The sequence below is a fragment of the Pleurodeles waltl genome, chromosome 9 (assembly GCF_031143425.1).
Source record: "Pleurodeles waltl isolate 20211129_DDA chromosome 9, aPleWal1.hap1.20221129, whole genome shotgun sequence".
Classification (NCBI taxonomy): Eukaryota; Metazoa; Chordata; class Amphibia; order Caudata; family Salamandridae; genus Pleurodeles; species Pleurodeles waltl.
Window position 1 is genome coordinate 998,387,501 of NC_090448.1, and position 21,918 is coordinate 998,409,418.

Consider the following 21,918-nt stretch of genomic DNA (forward strand, 5'->3'; position numbering starts at 1 on the left):
TTTGCACTGTAGGGAGTTTCAACTCGGGGTGATATAATGTTAGAGTGCCACAGATTAGCACCTTTTGGCTTCTGAATATTCAAAAATGGCTAATTGGCCAATGGTAGACGTCCTAACCATCCAGTTTTACCACCCTGTGGCATTAACACAAATTTGAGAGTTGGGAGACCATCAAACCAGTTTCCCTTCAGATTAATAAGGGAGGTGTGGGCACTTCAGTAATAGATGGATCCCTCTAAGCCCAAGGGTGTGTGTGTGTGTGGGTGTATATATATATATATATATATATATATATATATATATATATATATATATATATATATATACACCCACACACACACACACACACACAAGAAACTACAGAACTGACTTTTGGTTCATTAGTCGGCTAGCAACCCTCCTCCTAAATAACTACAAACAGCGCAGGGGCACTCTTGAGTAGCTGCGCACTTTATAAATACCGTTTTCATCTCATTTAAAATATTAATTTGCTACTAACTTACTCCATATTACTTACTACCCATCCTTACCGAATTTCACATTACTGTAAGGGCACTACCCCTTCCACTAGAGAAATACCAGTTACAGCAAAGGTCCAGTTTTTCTCGACACATAAATATCGCACTACCTCTCTGCACCAAGCAGATATCACACTCCTAGCTTGTGCAGTATCCTCGTGACAAACACAATTTTACACATCCACACAAAAGGCATCTTCAACTTAAGCTCCGGAGTTGAAATGCTGGAGCACATTAATCTGTCAATAATAGAGCCAGACTTGTTAGCACGGTCAACTCCTATCGGAGTTGTTAAACTTGTTTTCCACTAAACTGCCAGTGCTAAAAAATAATTAATCACCGTTTGGGTAGCCAAACCTCCTATACTAGGAGACCAGGTGTGAAAAGTTTTGTACCATCAAGAACAGACTTTTTTTTATAGTGCCAGGTCATGTGACACAAAGGGGACCCTTAACTAAAACTGCTCTTTCTTTCTGATTAGATCCCTTTTTTCCAACCTAGTCATGATCCTTTAGTTCCAGACAACTTTTGTTGGCCTGTGTATGAATTCACATAGAACCTTCTTATGTTATTCAGTATTTCGTTCCTGATCCCGTAAATTCCTTCAAACAACTTTTGCACAAATCTTTAGAAAACTGCTGCAATGTATTCGAGGATGAACAGCGCTCTCAAGTTTCCCAATTCCATGCCTGAGTAGGCCACCCAGGTCAGGCTTTTCTGAAGGTCCGGTTTAAGCCATTAGTAAACTGGAACTCCAGGTCCCAGAATTAAAAGGAAATACCTGGCATGGGTTAAGAACTCATGCATTGACCTGGGAACGCGAGAAAGGTTTGTGAAATCTCCCAGAAGATTTACACTAGGTCAGTTGGCGTCATTCTGGGTGACTCTTGATTTGGTGAGAAGCTGTAGTGGAGTTTACCACAACAAATACAAAAAGTCTCTCAAACAGGATAGCGTATGGTAATCACATGGATTTATCAAAGACCTTTAGATGTGGTTTGTGCACATGGACACCTGACTTTACCGGTTCTGACAGAGCTACAGCGTGGCCTACGTTAAATCAAATACAGTATTTTACTTGCAATTGAAAGTGTTTCAAGGCACACAGTCTTCTTCATGGTCATCATGGTCATCCCTGACGAAGACAAATACAAGAAAGTCACTCTAGCCTTAGAATTACCGGTAATCATGTCTCGATTGTATGGTGTCTTTTATATCTTCTGTGAAATGAACTGTACAACGCCATGACATTGAACATTTCAATGTAAAATTGCAAATACTTTATTACAGCATTTTTAGGACTATTTGTACAATCAATATGCAGGTTGCCATCTCACGACTTATGGTACTGCTTTTATACTTTGTGTTGTAACAAGAATGTAAAAAATGTGGTGTTAAATGATGGCATTGACTGACCCCAGCCTGCAGTTCTTAGTCGACCTAGTCATCGCTCTTGTTCCTGGCATATTTAAGAATGTATTTGTCAATTAAATAGGAATTTCAAGTCTGTGCATGGATAATTCTTTCGAAAGTGGGCCATCTCTTCCTTCAAACTCAATTTTAAAAAATAAGGACACAGTAAGAACAATATGAAATTATATATAAAGTTTAATAAAATAGTAAAAACTATTGGTTTCTCATCTTATCAAAAGCCACAAAGTTTCATAGTCTTCATAACATGCTTTTTGTTCTCAACGCTTCTTCGCCAATTGACTGTATCAGCATGTCTGAAATTGGCTTTCAATTTTTTTAGACCAATTCCACTTTGATGTCATTACAACCCCTGCTAATTGGAATGTGTTAATTTTGGGTTCTTGTGCACTCTCTGGTATGGGGACTTTAGACTAAAGTTCTTAGGCAAGTCCTAAGGTCCCTCTTCAGGAGCTCCCCTATGAACTTGGGTACTTGATAAGCTCTTATTAAAAGGATGCTAGCGGATTGGTTTTAACCCCTTTTTAACCACTGGCATTCAGTTTAGATCTAATTATTTTCTGTTTCGTTGCATGTTTACTTCTCTTTATGCAACAGTTCTACATATCAGGTTTCCTTGGTTTTAATGATATCAGCAAGACCTTTTTCAGCTAAACCACGAAACCCAAACTGAGCTGAGCACCAGTTATGGGCAGTGGCCAAATACCCTTGTCTCTGGGTGATACCCTATGGTGAAAATCAAGTAGTTTAATTGTGAGGTCCAATGAACAGCAAATGCAACCCTGTTAAGTGTGTTATCGAGCCTTCTGGGTACTCAAGGGCAGAGTCTGAAAGGTAATGCTGGTACGGTGGGATCACACCACTTCTAAGTAATAGAATTCTGATAATTAGAGGATCGGTGTCAAAGCACCGTTCTCTTCAGGTAACATGGGTCACTACTACACCTGTCCTTTGTGACTTTTATAAGAACGTGACAGTATACTTGCTTAACAGTTCCTCAAAGCATTAATATGGAAAGCGTAAATTGAGCTCTAGAATATAATGTATACAATATTTTCTTTCTAATGAAAATATGCCACTTGATGTGAGGCAGTCTTTAATGTTTAGCCTCCATTTTGCCTGCCTACTAAAACAGTGGTTATTTTAAGAAATGTTACTATCCTTACTTGTTGAGTTCATATAACCATTATATAGGCATTCTCTTTTTACCATAATTTTTTCCACCATTTATATTCTGAATATTGGTTAGACCTTGGACACAATAAACAAATCCATCAGCTTTAATGTAGTTCTGGTGCATTGGTAATCAATCATAAGAGTTGGGAATACATCTTATTGGTGGGTCCTCTTGCTTATGGAGACACCATACAAGTGTTTGTCCAACTCCTGTCATGCTAACAAATCGATAACCCAGTTTTTCCAGCTTGTTCAGGACGACGCGAGGAGGATCGTCTACATAATACTCTGAGCTAAAGAGAAAGAGATAATATGTAAAGAAAATGATAGGATCATACTTTTCATTTCCATGCACAATTTGTAAACAATATATAAAAAAGACAAACGCAAACAGGTTTGGAATGCGTAAGGAGCCTTGTAAAAACAGGATCAAAAGATACTTCAACTATGGGCACAAAAGCTGAATTTATACAAATAAATGTTACAAAACCAAAGGAATATATAAAACATCTAGGCAGATTCACAAAAGCATTTATGAGTATGGGAACTGGTGCTAAAGGAGTTCTCTTTTATGACTCTTTAATGCCTTTGTGTATCACTCCTGGAATACCTAACTCACTGTTTTCGGGCAAATGCACAAAGCATGCAAGAGTATGTAAAATAGTACTACAGGAGTGCTAATCTTTGTATTCCAAAAACCCATAGTTTATAACGAAAGTCTGTAAAGGCCTTCCTCTACTGCAACTAAGTCTCATCCCCTGCAGAGACACCATTGTTCCAAAGGTCCAATGCACATAAAGAACAAGTTACTTACCTTCGGTAATGATTTATCTGGTAGAGACATATTCTAGTTGCAGATTCCTTACCTTAGAATTTCCCCCAGGCGTCAGACTGGATCCGGAGATTTTTTTTTTAGAGTAGTACCCTTGCGTGTCGTTAGATGACTCCTGTCGACTCTGCGGGAGTTGTTGGAGTTGTGGCCGCAGTGTTGACGATCGGGAGTCATACGTAGACACCACCTCTGCGTGGTGACGTCATTTTCTTTTCACAACTTTCCACGCCAAATCACAGAGCCATGAAGAACTCTGAAAATGGTGCGCCAGAGATAAGGCTCTGAATGGGGAATCCCTGTCATTAGAAATCAGTTTGCAAGCGGGGAGGTAAGGAATCTGCAACTAGAATATGTCTTTACCAGATAAATCGTTACCGAGGGTAAGAAACTTGTTCATCTGATTGACACTTCTAGTTGCAGATTCCTTACCTTAGAATAGTTTCCCCAGCAATGCCATCCTCGGAGGTGGGATGGGAACCAAGATTATAGTAGGAGGTCCTGCAGGGCGGAACGACCAAAGTAGCTGTCTCTGCGGACCTGACTATCCAGGCCGTAATGTTTTGTAAATGTGTGCAGGGGTGCCTACGTTGCTGCCTGACAGATATCCAGGACAGGAACTCCGCGTGCTAATGCTGAGGAAGCAGCAGTTGCTTTGGGGGAATGAGCACGCAAGCCCTCAGGGGGTTGCTTCTTTGCCAAAGCGTAGCACATTTTGATGCAAAGTAGCACCCATTGTGAGAAGGTGCGCTTTTCCACTGCCTCCCCTTTCTTTGTACCCACATATCTAACAGAGAGTTGATCGTCCACCCGGAAATCTTTAGTACCATTGAGGTAGAACGCCAACGTTATTTTTGGATCTAGGCGGTGGAGTCTCTCCTCTTCATGAGAAGGACGTGGGGGTGCGTAAAAAGAAGGAAAAGTGATGGATTGGCCTACATGAAAAGGCGTAACAACTTTGGAAAGGAATGAGGCCCTAGTGCGTAACACCACTTTGTCAGGGTGCACAGGCAAAAAAGGGGGCTTTGAAGAAAGACCCTGAAGCTCACTCATTCTACAAGCAGAGGTGATGGCAAAAGAACCTCAGAAAGAGGCGCAGAGAGGGAATCAACAGATTTGTTGGTACACCATGCCACAAATCTATGCCAATGACAGGTGTATACTGTTGGAGGAGGGATGCCTGGCTGCCAAGATAACATCACAGAATATAGAGGGAAGGTCAAAAGCCATCAACTGCCACTGCTCAATCTCCACACATTAAGGCAAAGATTGGACAGGTTCGGGTAGAGAACCGTTCCCTGCTGCTGTGACAGAAGATCCTCCTGAAGGGGCAGTCTGACTGGAGGATCTGTGGCCATGCTCTGTACCTCTGGATACCATACTCTTCGTGCCCAGTCCGGAGCCACTAGGATTACTTGGGCCCGGCCATTCTTGATCTTCTTCAGAACTCTGGAGAGAAGTGGTATAGGCTGGAAGGCGTAAAGGAGGCCAGAGTTCTACTCGAGATGAAATGCATCGCCAATCGAGTGCCGCCTTCGAAACTCCAACGCACAAAACAACTGTCATTGCACGTTCTCTGCGGAGGCGAACATATCTAACCAAGGCTCTCCTCACTTCTGAAAGTGACCTTGCGTCACCTCCGGATGGAGACGCCATTCGTGATCAGCTATGCACAGACAGCTGAGTTAGTCTGCTCGGAAGTTCAGAAAGCCCGCCAGATGTTGAACCATCAGGGTAATGCCCTGATGTGCCAGCCATTACCTGAGGCGCAGCTCCTCCTGACAAAGGGTTCAGGACCTCACTCCGCCCTGTTTGTTGCAGTACCACATGGCAGTAGTGTTGTCTGTGAACACCTGCACCACTTTCCCTTTCAGAGAGAGAAGGAATGCTTTTAATACAAGCCTGTTCACCTGGAGCTCCAGAAGACTGATGTGGAGTCCAGACTCTGCCGGTGACCAGAGGCCTCTGATCTCCGCCTATCCCATGTGGCCGCCCCATCCCAGGACTGACATGTCTGTCACTACTGTCAGATCTGGTCAGGGAAGGGAGCGGGATCTGCCTCTGACCCAATCATGATTCGAAAGACACCACTGTAGGTCTTTAGCAGACCTCTCTGAGATCCGGACCATGTTGGAGAGATTCCCCTGATGCTGCGCCAACTGGAACTTCAAGTCCCACTGCAGAGCCCACATAGGCCGTCTGGCATGTGTTACAGCAGGATGCAGGAGGCCATGATGCCCAGCAGCCTCAGAGTCATTCTCACCGAAACCCAGGATAGAGGCTAAAATATCAGAATCAGCCTGAATATCCTGAACTCTCTTTTCGGGAGGATAGGCCCAAAACTGCACTGTGGTTTTGTAGGAAAATGGCTCCCTGTTGCAGATACCCCCCACTTTTTGCCTGATATTGATGCTGACTTGACTGAAGTGTGCTGGGACCCCGCTAACCAGGCCCTAGCACCAGTGTTCTTTCACTTAAAATTGACCATTGTTTCCACAATTGGGACACCCCTGGCACGCAGATAAGTCCCTTGTAAAAGGTACCAGTGGTACCAAGGGCCCTATGACCAGGGAAGGTCTCTAAGGGCACCAGCATGTGTTGTGCCACCCTTAGGGACCCCTCACTTAACACATGCACGCTGCCATTGCATATTGTGTTTGTTGGTGGGGAGAAAAAGGCAAAGTCGACATGACATCACCCTCAGGGTGCCATGCACACAAAATACGGCCTGTGGCATAGGTAAGTCACCCCTCTAGCAGGCCTTACAGTCCTAAGGCAGGGTGCACTATACCACAGGTGATGGCATAGCCGCATGAGCAATATGCCCCTACAGTGTCTAAGTCTATTCTTAGACATTGTAAGTACAGTTGTGGCCATGTTAAGTATATGGTCTAGGAGTTTGTCAAAAACGAACTCCATAGTTCCATAATGGCTACACTGAATACTGGGAAGTTCAATATCAAGGTTCTCAGAATAATAAACCCACACTGATGCCAGTGTTGGATTTATTACAAAATGCACACAGAGGGCATCTTAGAAGATGCCCCCTGTAATTTACCCAATCCTTCAGTGCAGGACTGACTAGTCGGTGCCAGCCTGCCACTGAGATGAGTTTTTGCCCCCCTGGGGTGAGAGCCTTTGTGCTCTCTGAGGACAGAAACAAAGCCTGCACTGGGTGGAGGTGCTTCTCACCTCCCCCTGCAGGAACTAACACCCAGCGGTGAGCCTCAAAGGCTCATGCCTTTTGTTACAGCACCCCAGGGCATCCAAGCTAGTGGAGATGCCCGCCCCTCCGCCCACTGCCCCCACTTTTGGCCGCAAGGCTGGAGGAGATAAGGAGAAAAAACAAGGAATCACCACCTCCAGTCAGGACAGCCCTTAAGGTGTCCTGAGCTGAGGTGATCCCAGCCTTTAGAAGTTCTCCATCTTGAGATTGGAGGATTCCCCCAATAAGATTAGGGATATGCCCCCCCACCCCTCAGGAAGGAGGCACAAAGAGGGTGTAACACCCCTAAATTCATTATTTAGGGGCACCCCAGAACCTAGGAAATCAGATTCCTGCAACCTACAACAAGAAAAAGCCCTGCAAAGAACCTGCACAGCGACGCATCCGACAGGGACCAGCGACCTCTGAAGCCTCAGAGGACTGCCCTGAACCCGAAGGACCAAGAAACGCCCGTGAACAGCAGCTCAGTTCAAAAACAGCAACAACTTTGCAACTTTTAAAGACTTCACTCTTCCCACCGGAAGCGTGAAACTTCACCCTCTGCACCCGACTACAGGGAGGACTCCCAGGCGACTGCGACCTCGTGAGTAACCCGAGACGACCCCCTGGAGCCCCACAGCAATGCATGCAGAGAGAATCCAGAGGCTCCCCGTGACCGCGACTGCCTGTAACAAGGAACCCAACGCCTGGACCAAGCACTGCACCCGCAGCCCCCAGGACCAGAAGGAACTAAACCTCAGTGCAGGAGTGTCCCCCAGGTGACCCTCTGCCTAGCCCAGTTGGTGGCTGGCCCAAGAAGCCCCCCTGTGCCCTGCCTGCACCGCTAGTGACCCCCGGGTCCCTCCATTGATTCTAATACAAAACCCGACGCCTGCTTTGTACACTGCACCCGGCTGCTCCTGTGCAGCTGAGGGTGTGTTTTGTGTGCTTACTTGTGTCCTCCCCCCAGTGCTCTACAAACCCCCCCTGGTCTGCCCTCCAAAGGAGCAGGTACTTACCTGTTGGCAGGCTGGAACCGGAGCACCCCTGTTCTTCATAGGCGCATATGTGTTTTGGGCCCTCCTTTGACCTCTGCACCTGACCGGCCCTTTGTTGCTGGTGCAGTGACTTTGGGGTTGCCTTGAACCCCTAACGGTGGGCTGCCTATGCCCAAGAACTCAGACTTGTAAGTGTCTTACTTACCTGACAAACTAACCATTACTTACCTCTCCCAGGAACTGTTGATTTTTGCACTAAGTGTCCACTTTTAAAATACCTTATTGCCATTTTTACTAAAAGTGTGTATGCTATTGCTCTAATTCGAAGTTCCTAACTTACCTGTGCTGAATACGTTGCTTGTATTTACTTCAAATCTTGAACTTGTGGTTCTAAAAATTAATTAAGAAAATATATTTTTCTATATAAAAAAATATTGGCCTGGAGTTAAGTCTTTGAGTGTGTGTTCCTCACTTATTGCATGTGTGTGTACAACAAATGCTTAACACTACCCTCTGGTAAGCCTACTGATCGACCAAACTACCACAATTTAGAGCATTAGAATTATCTAATTTTGCCACTATCTTACCTCTAAGGGGAACCCTTGGACTCTGTGCACACTATCTCTCACTTTGAGATAGTATATACAGAGCCAACTTCCTACAGTCCAGAACAGCTCTAATGAAAGGGAGCATCTGAGAGGGAGTCAGGTGTGAGTTCGGCACGTTTATATTGAACCCCAGTGTGTGCAGGAGGTTCGCCGTAGTCTGAAGGTGGGAGACAACTTTCTGAGACATGTCCGCCTTCAACAGCCAGTCGTCGAGGTAGAAGAAGGCTGAAATCCCTCAACCTGCACAGATGAGCTGCAACCACTGCCATTACTTTTGTGAACACCCGAGGGGCGCTGGTAAGACCGAAGGGAAACACGATAAATTGAAGGTGCTCATGACCTACCACAAATCATAGGTAATGTCTGGGGGCAGACAAGACGGGGATATGGAAATAAGCGTCTTGCAAGTCCAATGCTACCATCCAGTCTCCTGGGTCCAAAGCAGATAGGATCTGAGCTAGGGTGAGCATTTTAAACGTCTTCTTTTTGAGAAAGAGATCGAGGACCCGAAGGTCTAGGATAGGACGTAAGCCCTTGTCCTTTTTGGGCACCAGAAAGTAGCAAGAATAACAACCACAACCTACTTCTGGCACAGGGACCCTCGCTATGGCTCCCTTGGCCAAGAGAGCTGCAACTTCCTCGCGGAGAAGTGCCAGATGATCCTTCGATAAGTGACTGTAGGATGGAGGCATGGGAGGAGAAGCAATCTCGAAGGGGAGGGAGTAGCCCCTACAGACGATCTGCAAAACCCACCTGTTCGTAGTGATGGATTCCCAGTGGGGCAGATGATGGCGAATCCTGCCGCCAACTGGTCTGAGATGGGGGGCATGGACTAGGAAGGCTTGGAGCTATGGAGTTGCTCCAAACTTCTTCAAACTTCTGGATCTTCTTTCAGAGGTCCTTTTTGTGTCCTTGAAGCGTCCACAACTTGATTCAAGGTTCCAGAAGCTCTGAGTTGCTCCTTGGGAGTTGGGACTACAATTCCCAGAATGCACCTAGTCAGAATCCTCAAATGGCCACTGGACGTTGGACAGCTGGGCTCTGCTTGCAGGACTTGATGCATGGGACTCTGGGCAGCTCCTTTGTACCTGTAGCAAACAGGGAGTCCCTTCTTGAAGCAGTAGAAGACAGGTAAAGTCCTTTTAGTGGTGAAGCCCAAGTGTGCAGCTGGTGCAGTCCTCCAGAGTGCAGTGTCCAGGTGCAGTTCGGGGGTCCAGCAGGGCATTCTTTCTTCTCCTGTAGTTCTTCCTTGTTGGAATCTGATAGGGATCTGAGGTGTGGGTGCAGGTCTGCCAGTTTTATCCCTGCTCCTGGGTGAAAAACAGGGGGGTCCTGGTTCTCCAATTAGGTGCAGGGTCCTTCCCCCTGTGATGACCACTTCCTGGGAAGTGTGCAAAAATCAATCCCAGGGAGCAACATCCCTCAAAAATCCACTCATGGCTGAAAGCAATTTTTGGAGGTTACATCTGGCTGGGCCCACCCACTGGTGTGGCTAAAAATCCTTAACACACCCCTCTCCTGCCCTCTCCTAATCTAATCAAGGGGGCACCTAATTGTCTGGGTTTGCAGAATGTGAGGGTGTTGCTGGGTTGCTCCAAATGTCCTTCCCTGCCTTTGAAGACCAGTTTGGCAGCCCTCCCCCTTCCTGCTTCACCATCTGCTGAGGGGAGATCTCCTACCCCAGGCACATCTCTTTGTGTGGAGCCAGGCCACTTCACACCTCATCAAGGCAGCCTGGCCAATCAGAGCACAGCAGCAAAAACACTGCAGAGCTGAAGTTGGCAACTTTTCAGGTAAAGTTTAAAATTCTTTACCTGAACAAGTTATATTAAATCCAACAACTGGATGTTGTGGGATTTATTATAACAATTAATTAACTGGTATCTGTTACTTAAGGGGACTTTTAAAATTAAAATAAAGTCCCCCCATTCTAGCCTATGGAGGCCATTCACTACAATGCGGGAAAAACCAATTTGGCTGTTTTACCTCACCAGGGCTTATAAAAATAGTTTTATAAGGTCCCTGCTTATAGTTACATGGCGCCCAGCCCTAGGGGCACATAGGGCACACCTTAGGGGTGACACATGTAAAAATAAGGTAGTTTAAGACTTTGGAACTACTTTTAATTCCAAAGTCGAATTTGCATGTAACTTTAATTTAAAAGCAGCCAGTAAGTCAGGCCTGCCTTTAAAATGACACTGGGCACCTCAGCAGTGCACCTATGGGTGCACTACCTATGCTGGGGCCCCTAAACCTACCTGCCCTACCATATACTAGGGACTTATAGGTAGGTTGACTTAGCCAATTATAATTAGCCTAATTTGCATACTGAGTTTACACAGAGCACAGGCCCGGATTGACGTCGATCTTGGGCACAACCGACGTCGGGTGCATTGGCGGCTGAACCGGCGCCAGGGAAGGTCTTGATGGTACAACCGGCGTCGGCACAGATTCGATAGCAGATCCAGAGGAGCCCTTCAAGGCCAGAGAAACTGGCGCGGAACCCGAATGGGCCCCCATCCGAACCCCCAGTGCCCAAAGGCACCAAAGAGAGGTCGGCCTGCCCAAAAATGAGATGCATGGCCTCATAAAATTATTTTAATAGAGCAGGGGTCGCTCTGACTCCCGGAAAGTTGGGGAGGCGTGGAGCGGACCCAGAAATAGGCTCCTAGGACAGAGACCTAGAGCGCCAACGTGCCTTCCGCGTTGCATCAGCCGAGCAACGGGGCAAAGTCGAAGGATGCCTAGCCTTCAACGACTACTTTTTCTTCTTACCCGAAGACTTGGAGGACAACGAACGGTGGTGACTCTGTAAACGATCTTGTGGCCTTCCTCTAGAGCGAGACCGGTAACGATGCAGAGTTGAGCACCGGGCCTCGATAAGCTTGAGGGAACGCTCCTTCAAGGCCTTCAAGTGATTGGCCTGGCACTCGGAGCACGACTTCGGGTCTTCATTGCACTCGCGCTCCAGGCACCACTAACAGACCCGGTGCGGATCCGCCACCGACATGATGCAGTGACAGGCCTCGCAAGACTTGAAACCGCTCTTCAGGGACATCCTCAACGCACCAAAAATCACCCGACCGACGCCACCTAATGACGCAAAAGGGTACTTGCTTGAAGAAAAAGCTCCAGATCCAGTGTACACCTGGGCGAAATTCTAAGGTAAGGAATCTGCAACTAGAAGTCTCTATCAGATACAATTTACGAAACAGATGCTTCTTCAGTTTCCTGCACATGAAAAACAGGGAAACTGGGACACTACACCAAAAGCATAGTAACACAGAAAACCCCAGTACATGACCTATTTTACTGCTGGCGCGGCAGACCTGCTCTGCATCAGGCACAAGGCTCGAACCTGTGATGTGTTCCAAGATAGCTTAGACTTGAACTGATGTACATGTGCTGCAATATAGCTTGGCTGGGGTAGATTCAAACCTTATGTATAAGACGTCCCACTTTAAGCCAAAGGAAATGCTGTCTTGACAGATTCAAGTGGGCATTTTGACACATAAACAAATAAGTCACTAGCCCTATCAATCTTAGCCAATACCAAACCCTGCACAGTTACTCAACTGGGTTCCCAGATAGACGCTGCTTAACTAAAGGGAGAAGGGATAGTTAAAATTGTGTCAAAATATTTTGTTTAACATTTTTTACCACATTGAGATATTAGTGAGAGCAACTGATATTTAGCGCTGTCTGTGGATATAACTATTATCATATGCAGTGATCAAAATCTCTATGTTTGATTACATTTTCAGGTGCTTTCCCAGGCCTATTAACTGAGAGCAAACTCCTCAGGAGGCAGAGATCAGCTTCAGAGATTGGCAGTTGTCACTGTGTAGGTACAGACAGGTCAGAGTTTCCATAGGAAGAGCATTTTTTGTTTTGCTGATGCTCTTTGATGAATCTTCCCGAAACTTTCAAAGACAAAAGGTTCATTCACTTAGCTTCTTCCTAGAAAATTTGGGATGATCTGTACAGTGGGGCCAAGAAACAGGGGAGGTTCCAAAACGTGTTTTTCCCCATGCAATTTCACAAAGGAATTTTGAGAAGTGAAATAGAAACAATGGATGAACAGAATTACACCAAATTGCATGTTTTCCCAAACATCTTCCTAGAAAACTGCATTCTAGTAACTGGATAAAATTACCCTGCACAGAGCTGCTAGGTCCATTCTTCTCAATAATGGTGAAATTAACCTCGACAAAAGAGGGGGACTGGTAAATGTGAAAAGGAATTTAAGAATTTAGGGACAGATATGTATGACAAAAATAATTAGAATCTGAGCTTTAGTCTACTTACCAAGATCCCAACATTATATTCATTCATTGGAAAGTCTTCTTCAGACCTGAAAGGCTTCAGTTTGATACATGTGGCTATTAGAGAGTTTTCAGAGCTACGGCCCATACTGGCACTGTTAGGCTTTTGTATTGATCAGCCCTGTCACTTTCCTCAGCATATTGGATAAAGGACCTGCCTTGAGGGATGGATTTAGGTGCACTTACTGAAGAAAGCAGTGATCCCAACGTGGATCACTGTTGGTTTCCACTACCCACTTTCAAACAGTCTGACTGCAACACATCATACTCTGGATTTCCTCTGGAAATTGCTGATGTACCTCTATTTCTAGGATGAATATCTGAATGTTCTAATTCAGGTGCTTCAGTGGTTCTTGTGGTTAGTGGTGTTCTTAGAATATTGCAAGTTTTATTGTTGCCCTCACTTTAAACTAAACTAAACTCCATTCTGAGTGTCACTAAGATCATGATATCTCTTAAAGGGATTTTCCATCCTTCTAGAGATCACTTTGTGGCCCACACTCTCTCTTCGGTGAGCAAGCCAAAACGGTTGTGGATCTTCTGCGGAAGTAGGGTCATTATATGAACTTTGAAAAGTCATACCTGAAACCCTGCATGTATAGTGTGACCAGGGGTTCCAGATTTGCTGGGACAGTCCCAGTTTTCAAAATATGTCCTGGGAAATTGCCTGTTTTTTTTTTTTTTTAAAGAAATGGTAGACTGAACCAATGGGGAGGCAAATTTGTATGTGCTGCTGTGCTAGTTAGCAGCCCATAGCAGAAATCAGTTTAATTAACAGAGAGGATAATTGTGTTTAAAAGTTGCATTTGATTCACCTTAATGTGACACTTTTAAGCTTTGAAATCTGGTCACCCTATATTATGACCTAGCACTCACTGGGATAAGATTTAGTGGCTATTCTGCTGGACCATCACTAGTCTCTAGGCCTCTGAGGTCAGAGGAGATGCAGGCAGAAGTGGCTGCATGCATGTACATTTACTGAGATAATTAATTCCCATTTTGCGCAATTGCGCTTGGCCCTCCACTATCTTGCCTCACCATTCAAAGCTCCTCAATTCTCACTGTAGGCGATCTCTCTACTGCCGCTACTTTTGTAGTTTCCATGTGAGAATATGTCTTCTACAGCTGTGCCCTCAGTGGACAAAACTACTGATACTTAACCTCCCAGTTCTGATCAGCGCTATCAGCTTCTCAATGGAAGAGGGATCAAAGAAAAACTACATGCTGTTTGTTTGAATTGTCTAGAGTCCACTGCTAAGGGTCACAGTATGGGAAAAGTACAAAAAAAAAGGAAATGTGAATAAACGAGACAAAATTCTTCTAGTAGGTTTTGAATTCATAACCTTTGCATTTTCTTTCAACAGTTTAATGTTGTCTGTTGCCACAGTATCCTATCAGTCTTTTTTATATTATTGTATTGATTTTTCAGAAATACTCTGAACAGTTATGAAAATTCCCCTTCCCTCATCCTTTCAGTCTTAATCTCATTATTTTACGAAGAAAAGCTAATCTGATGTACACACCAAATTAGTAGAATGTCCTTTGTGAGACTGGCCTCTGTGAAATGCCACTGTTATATGTACTATGTTAAAACCCAAAAGGAGAGTTCAGAATTTGACTGAAAAACCTAGAGGATTTTATAAACATTATTTTAATAACAAAGAGAAGAAAAAGATACTAAACTAATGAGGGGTCTGTAGTGATAAGCTAGAAATATTATGTGTAGGAAATCAACCTTTTCTGCGTGGTCACCCTGAATTTTTCACCATTTGTTGGACCCTACATTTTAATGGCTTTATAACGCTTTACCCCTACTAACCACTAGTATCGTGCCTGAGCTCCCCCTTTAAACATGGCTGAATTGGCATACTCCTAATTGGTATATTTAACTTTCCTAAAAGTCCCTAGTATATGGTACAAAGTGTGCTCAGGACCTGAAAATTAAATGCCATCAGTGGACTGCAGCGCCTAGTGTGCCATTGACTAAAGTGGCAGGGTAAACATGGCTTCAGGCCTACCTTTGTAGCCTGACTCTAGCAGTGTAAAAACTGCAAACTGTTCTCTCAAAACAAACCATTTGAAGGTCAAAATTAACCTTGAATTTAAATATTAATGTCGCCCCTATGTAGGCCTTGTTGCCCACAAGACAGGATGCATAATATTTAAAAGTAAAACATGTAGCAATGTAATGTTAACAGGTCTTTACAGTGACTAGCATCTAAAAGCTATATTTCACTGTAGGAAGGTTGGACAGCCCATTGAGAAACAAGCAATATTAATTAAATACTATAACTGTATCTGAGGAATAGGACCAGCTAAAAATAAAAACAACACTTTTTTATAGTTATTAAAAATGTAATTCAACTGTGAAGCCAGATTTTTCATTTACATTAAAGAAATGTAACTTTTATAAAGCAACTTGCTCGCTGTCTGAAGCTCCTGGGTGCTAATTTGCATTGGCTCCTCAGCTTCGCCCAGCCGACGTTTAGCCATGAATAGGTGTAATAAAGTTGTGAAATAGTTCACAGGAGGAAACCATAGGCTGATCTGAATAAGCAGTGATGAATCCTCTTAATTCCAAAGAATATGCAGTGTGGGGGCTGAGTGCACTCTTCTTCACATTACTTGACAGGTCTGTTTAGCCACCCAGTAACATTTGGGGAACACTTGAAAGGAAATGCATATTATGCCAAGATGTGAGGATTTGGGTTTACTATATGATATGTCTGAGTGGCCTTATTGTGTAGTACATTCACAAATACCTTTTTGGGTCCAGTCAGGCTTGTTTACTTCACCTTAAGCTCAACCCTGGGTAGCTATGGCTGCAAGCAGTAAGGCCTGGCAAAGAAAGTATGTGTAAAGCATTTGCCAACAACAAACACCAAAATAAAGTCACAACACACGAAAGAAAGAAGAAACCAACTTATAAAAATACATTACATTTTTATGAGTTTTTTGAGTTCTTGATGAGCAAAATCCACCAGAGGGTTTCGGAGATATAGGTTTCAGATGTTATTACTTTTAAATGCAAATGCAAACAAGCAACAAAGACTTTGGAAACTTTTGAAAAGCTTGAAATAGTTGGTTTGACTACTCCGGCCCAGGCTGTTTGACCAATTCCGGCTGGACAGAGGTCTAACGGGCCAGAGTGGACACTTTGGACAGTTACCTGGCCACCAGAGTGTTTTTAAGGCAAGATCCAAACTTTACATGACGGCTGCCATAGACATCAATGGAGTGGTCCTGATGCTGAGGGATGCAGGCAAAAGATGCTCAAAGGAAGCTCTGGTTTTGGGGCAGTCGACGGGGATGTCTTTGTGGTTGCTCATCGCTCCACGTGTGAAGAGGGTCAATCTTGGCCACAGAGATTCTGGTCCCTCAAAGTCCTCTACATTGCAGTAGCTGGCCAACTGATGCTGGGCTACTGATCAGTCTGCACAACAATTGGAGCAAAATCCTTAGGTGGGGGTTAGTGTCCTTTGGGTGCAATGAATCCAGCCTTGAATAGCACTCCTTGGTCAAGCAGACTTGGGAGCAACTTTTGGCTTTCTCAGATTTGTCCTCTTGAGTGCCCGGCGACTGGTAGTGGCAAAACTCCTGCATTGGCTACCAAGTTGTTGGTTTGAGCTTCTTCAACTCTTAAAGTCACTGCTCTGGGATGGGGCTGGGAACCAACTTTTTTCCCAAGCCAGGAGCATCATGCACAGTCCAAACGTTGATAGCCTAAAGTGCAGAATGTGCAGTCCTTCCGATGGTGCAAACTCTTTGTGCGAGTCCAAGGGCAGCAGGGCAGTCATTCTTCTGTCCTCTCTCTGATTCCATCGTGGTCTCACGGTCAAGGTGCGGGGGGTGCCATACTTATTCCACGAAAGTGCCCAGAGGGGACAAGGCAGTCGCTAGGCAATGGGCTACTGGGTCCCTTCCTACCTAGTGCTGAAGTTCCTGTGATGTGTGGCAGCTGGCTATCCCAGAGTGCCACATTCTTGGCCCTTTCAAGATGGCACGACCCTTCTTCAGTCACCAGAAGCTTGGTAGCCTACACGAGAGGTGTGGTTACGACAGGACCACATGCCCACTAAAACCAGTTTGGAGGCGATTTTTCCCTCCTTGGCCGGGTCTCCACTTTTTCTGCAAGAACAAAGGGCATCCTCCTCAGGGGTGTTGGCACTACTTCCCTTTCAAAGGCAGCTTCCCCTCTGAAGCTCGCCTTTTGGGCTAACACCCGGAGTGACCATCCCGAGAGAGGATGCCTTTGTTCCTGGGCTCGGGCGTACATCACATTTCTCCCCTGGTGGTCAGAAAGCGGTCTGTGTGCCAGGGACTTTGTGAGGCCACTGGGATAACTGAAGCACAGAGTGGCAACTTTCTAAAAGTTGCTAACCTTTAACTGTGGTATTAAATTCAATTTGGGCATCAGGTCGGGTTTAATGCCAGGATTAATTTGATACCTTACATGACTCAGGGGGTCATTCCGAGTCTGGCGGTCTTGATACCGCCAGACTCGAGGTGGCCATCAGATCACTGCGGTAGTGGCGGTCCGATCCGCCACATTCTGACTGTGACTGAAACACCGCTGTAATACTGCTGACACCTCCAGGCTGGAGTCAGTCTCCAACCTGGCGGTTGTAAGGGCCAGGGCAGCACTGCCCACTGAATTACGAGTTCCATTCCGCCAGCTTTTCCATGGCGGTTCACACCACTGTGGAAAAGCAGGCGGAATGGGGTGCCGGGGGCCCCATGAAAGCCCCTGAATGGGCAGTGCAGGGGCCCCCATGCACAGCCCTGTCAGGCATTTCACTGCCAGAATTACGGGCAGTGAAATGCACGAGTGCTCCTGCACTCACTACACCACCACATTGGCGCTGGCTCGATTCAGAGCAGGTGTCAATGTTAAGGCCCTCTTCACCACATGGCCGGCAGGAGCAAACAGTGTTTCCGCCCGCCGGCCCTGCAGTGAAGTCTTAATAGGGCCTCCGCCACCCGCCAAACTCGGAATGACCCCCATAGTTAGGTAGTCCCTTTCAGGAGTTAGCTGGGTTAGGGTGCCAACTGTAACCCTGTGTTAGTAACGGGGCTACTAACGTATCCACAACAAAACAACATTTGGGAATGTTGCTGTTAAGACATATTAAAAATATATATGTCATACTTAACATACAGCTCCTTGCCATTGGGCTCTATAGGCCTTCCTTAGGAGAGGCTTACATATAATGTTAACAGATAGGGTGGTTTTGCCAATTGGGGTGAATGGCAGAGTTGAACTGGCAGACTAAAGACTGCTCCTCCAGTCTGGAGTGGCAGGATGGGAGCCACTTTTTGCTTTGTCACACACAGGGTGGCACAACTAGTGCTGCACCTCAGTGGACACTTTACCTTGCATGCGCTGGTTATCCTGGGGTACCATATACCAGGGACTTATAAGTAAGTCACCCCTTGCCAATTGGATGCATCCAATTCGACATTCAAATTGTATACGGTCGGTACACTGGCACTGAGGTCTGGTCAGCAGGCCTCAGGGTACTCTTAGAGTCGAAAAATCAGCAGCATCAGTCCAAAAACATGGGGGTGAATGTGCAAAAAGAGGCCTGTCCTTACACAAGACAATTCTTGTGTATCCACTGTGTAATTACTGGTTAAATCTGGGAGGAAACTAGGATGACCACAGTACACTTCTCACACCCCCACCCCACCCCAGCCCTCGGAGCCCATGTTTAGTCTGGCCAAACACTTTTGCCGTCTTGAAAATACCCTGGCATGTGGTGTTTTGTGTCTGTTTGCAATGACACAAACAGGAACTAATAAAAAAAGGGGGCAAGGGTGGCCCTGGAGGACTTGTATCCCATTGGGTAGGGTGTGCACAGGCGTCATTCCCACCCACTAGCCAGTGCTAGAAATAGATGTGGTACTGCCTCGCACCCACTTTAGAACACTTTCTGGACCTGTGAAAGATATGAAGTGGACTGGACTTGCTACCTGTGACCTGAGTCCTGAAGGACTGGACTTGTTCCCTCTTTTACTCAACAAAGTGGACTCCAAGGGTCAGTTAGCTGACCTCCTGTGTGGCTACATTTAGAGAACAAGTTTCAAGAACCCTTTTTCTGTATATATCTAGCTGACAAGTGGAACTGGACCTGGACTAGTCCCTGCTTTTGGCTCTGTCTGACACCCTTGGATTCTCTGAGTGCCCCCTGAGGTACTGGGGGACTTTAGAACAGTACTCCTGTGGTGGATTGGGACTAAAAAGACTAAGGGCATCATTACAAGGCTGGCGATCTTTAGACCGCCAGCCCCGCGATGGTGGTCGGAACTGCTGCTGCTGTGGCGGTCCGACTGCCACATTAGGATACTAGTAGTCAGACCGTCAGGGTTCCGCCACCTCTGCTGAGATCAGTGATGCATGCCACGCTGCCCTGCAGATTACAACCTCGTTCTCCGCCAGACTTTTAATGGCAGTTTCACCACCATGAAAAGGCTGGTGGAGAACAGGAGCATGGGGCCATGGGGGGGCTGCACTGCCCATGCTCTCAGCATTGGCAGTTCAGGGATCCCCCTGCCCGGCATTGTTGCAATGTTCACTGTCTGCCTTGCCTTGCAGACAGTGAACATTGCAAGGGTGCTGGTGCGCCCTACGGGCTACAGCATTTCAGCCGGCTCAATTACAAGCCGGAGACAATGTTGTAGCCCATGTCCCATCAGGCTGGCGGTTAGAAACCAAAGTTTCCACCCACCGGCCTAGCAGGAAACTCCTATTAGGTCTGGTGGGGTAATCTCCACAAATGCAACAGCCACCCTGTTGGGCGTTTGACGATGAGCTTTCCTGTCCGTCAAACTCAAAATCACCCCTTAAGTCAGAAGGTCACTTTTTTGCCCACGACAAACCTGGTTGGTTTATACAGTTTGCAATCTATTGTTGTCAGCCTCAATTGCACTTAGGTCCCACTCTATCGCAGCCACTGATCATCATTAGCGCTTTTTAGCACTGTTTTCCCTTAAATATTTAAAAACTCATAGCTCCTGTTCCTCTTGTTGGAATATTGTCATTTTGGTTTAATTTTGATTAATAAATATTACTGTGTTAATTTGGGAATTTTTAATGTTTTGCATTTTGATTTTATTACTGTTTTGGTTCAGCAAAATACTTTACAAATTGTGCTAAGAATGGCTGCTCTGTAGCTAACAGGGGGTTCACCCTGACAAAGGTTGTGATTGCTCCTTGAGATGGTTAGCCACCCACCCCAAATAATATTCAAGTGCTCCAAAGCGTACAATCACATTATACAAGTCAGCAAAGGGACCTACATTGCGAGCAAAGGAACCTACATTGCGGGGCCTGATTTCCAGCACTCAAAAACCTTTCTGATAAGAGGCCTTGGGCTTTCTGAGGCTATTCACTAAAAACCAGGCCATTAATTAAAGTAAACAAGAATCTCACGTTACTCCTCCTGGCATTCCTCTGTCATGTTAATACTGTGGTATGAACCATGTTTCTCAGCCGAATGACACAAATCTGCAACAGGCTCTACCTAGTGACAGGTAGGAGAATTGAGCGCTAGAGCAGCAGCAATCAAGTCACATGCACACTGACTCTTGAAGTACTTCTGAAGGTGGGGTGCACAGGGATTGGTCTTTTTTTCCCATCTGAAAGGGCAGGTGGGAAACTGAGTAGAAAAGAGGATTGGGGGCAACACTAGCAGTCCTATTACCCCTGAGCTGGCTTCGTGGAGTGCACTGGTTCTTTTGTGTTAGGCAGAAAGTGAGCTAACATGGGACTGGACAGTCAGTGCAGCTTCACTTGCACACTGATTCTGGGGTGCTTCAAGTAAGGATGCACAGGGATTGGTTGCTTTGTGTTGGCAGGAAGGTGGGAAACTGAACTGAAAGGCGAGTCAGTGCAGCAATGCTTAGGAGCATATACAGTTATTAGTCTTTTTTGAGGATGCAGCTGGAAATTGGGATAGCAGTGTGTAGGGGTGGCAAACTGTCAGTCTCACCACTCTTCTGAGTCTTGGGGCTAATTCATGGGGTATAGGTGGAGGGAAACATTTGTTTTAATATTTTGCAAATGGAACAAAGAAAGGAGAGACTGTTGAAGGGAATTTACATCCTAACTCTGACCGAAACCTAGATATTTTTTACTGGGAACGGTCTGTCGATTTAGGATTGGATGTATGCACATATTCTCATATGCGTGGGTCTGGGGAATTTGTGTGAGCCCTATGAAACTAGTGACGTTAATTGTTCATACATTTTGGTGAACCAGCTCAACAATGTTGATTTGCCTCTATAGCTCAGCTACAACTGGAGGCCTGGAGGCCTCGAGGCCCCTTCTGCTGCTACTACTACTACTACTACTACCAACTTTCAGCATGAAAGAACCCATAATTCCAAGTGAAAGTAATTTGGCGCAAAGTTTTTTTCCTTGGCCCAGTTTAGCTGAAGCTCCAAACACATTTTTCAGAACGTAACAGAGTCAAAGCATAACTAACTGCACAAAAAAAATTATATTGGCATATTCGAAGAAATTGAAGAGATGGCCTCTGTGTAAAACAGTAAACATGAGCTTAGTAGAAATTCTAGTTGCCCTGTCCGAAATGGTACATACTAGACGAGTTACCATGGATATGGGTTTCCAGACATCTACTAAACTACAGTCATCGTATAACATGCGGCTATCATCTGATCCTTCTGTAGAATAGGAAAAAATACCTGTTTGTAATACTTACAAGTTGTTTCCCAGCACCTGTCTCTTATTGGCTGCCAGCGAGGCCATTAGATAGATGTCAGATAACTCATCTCCTACCACGGTGGGGCCAGACTCCTGAAGTAGG

At 45.5% G+C, this 21,918-nt stretch overlaps 1 protein-coding gene across 1 annotated transcript in view; it reads right to left on the reverse strand.

Moving 5' to 3' along the window:
• Positions 1 to 1,768: 1,768 nt before the first annotated feature.
• Positions 1,769 to 21,918, reverse strand: part of GCHFR (GTP cyclohydrolase I feedback regulator) — a 91,548-nt gene continuing 71,398 nt past the window's right edge. The window contains exons 2-3 of the mRNA XM_069208567.1: positions 21,814 to 21,908; positions 1,769 to 3,418 (exon numbers count right to left, since the gene is read on the reverse strand). Coding sequence (XP_069064668.1) covers positions 3,256 to 3,418; positions 21,814 to 21,908 — 258 coding nt within the window. The 3' untranslated portion in view covers positions 1,769 to 3,255. The remainder of the gene's footprint in view (positions 3,419 to 21,813; positions 21,909 to 21,918) is intronic.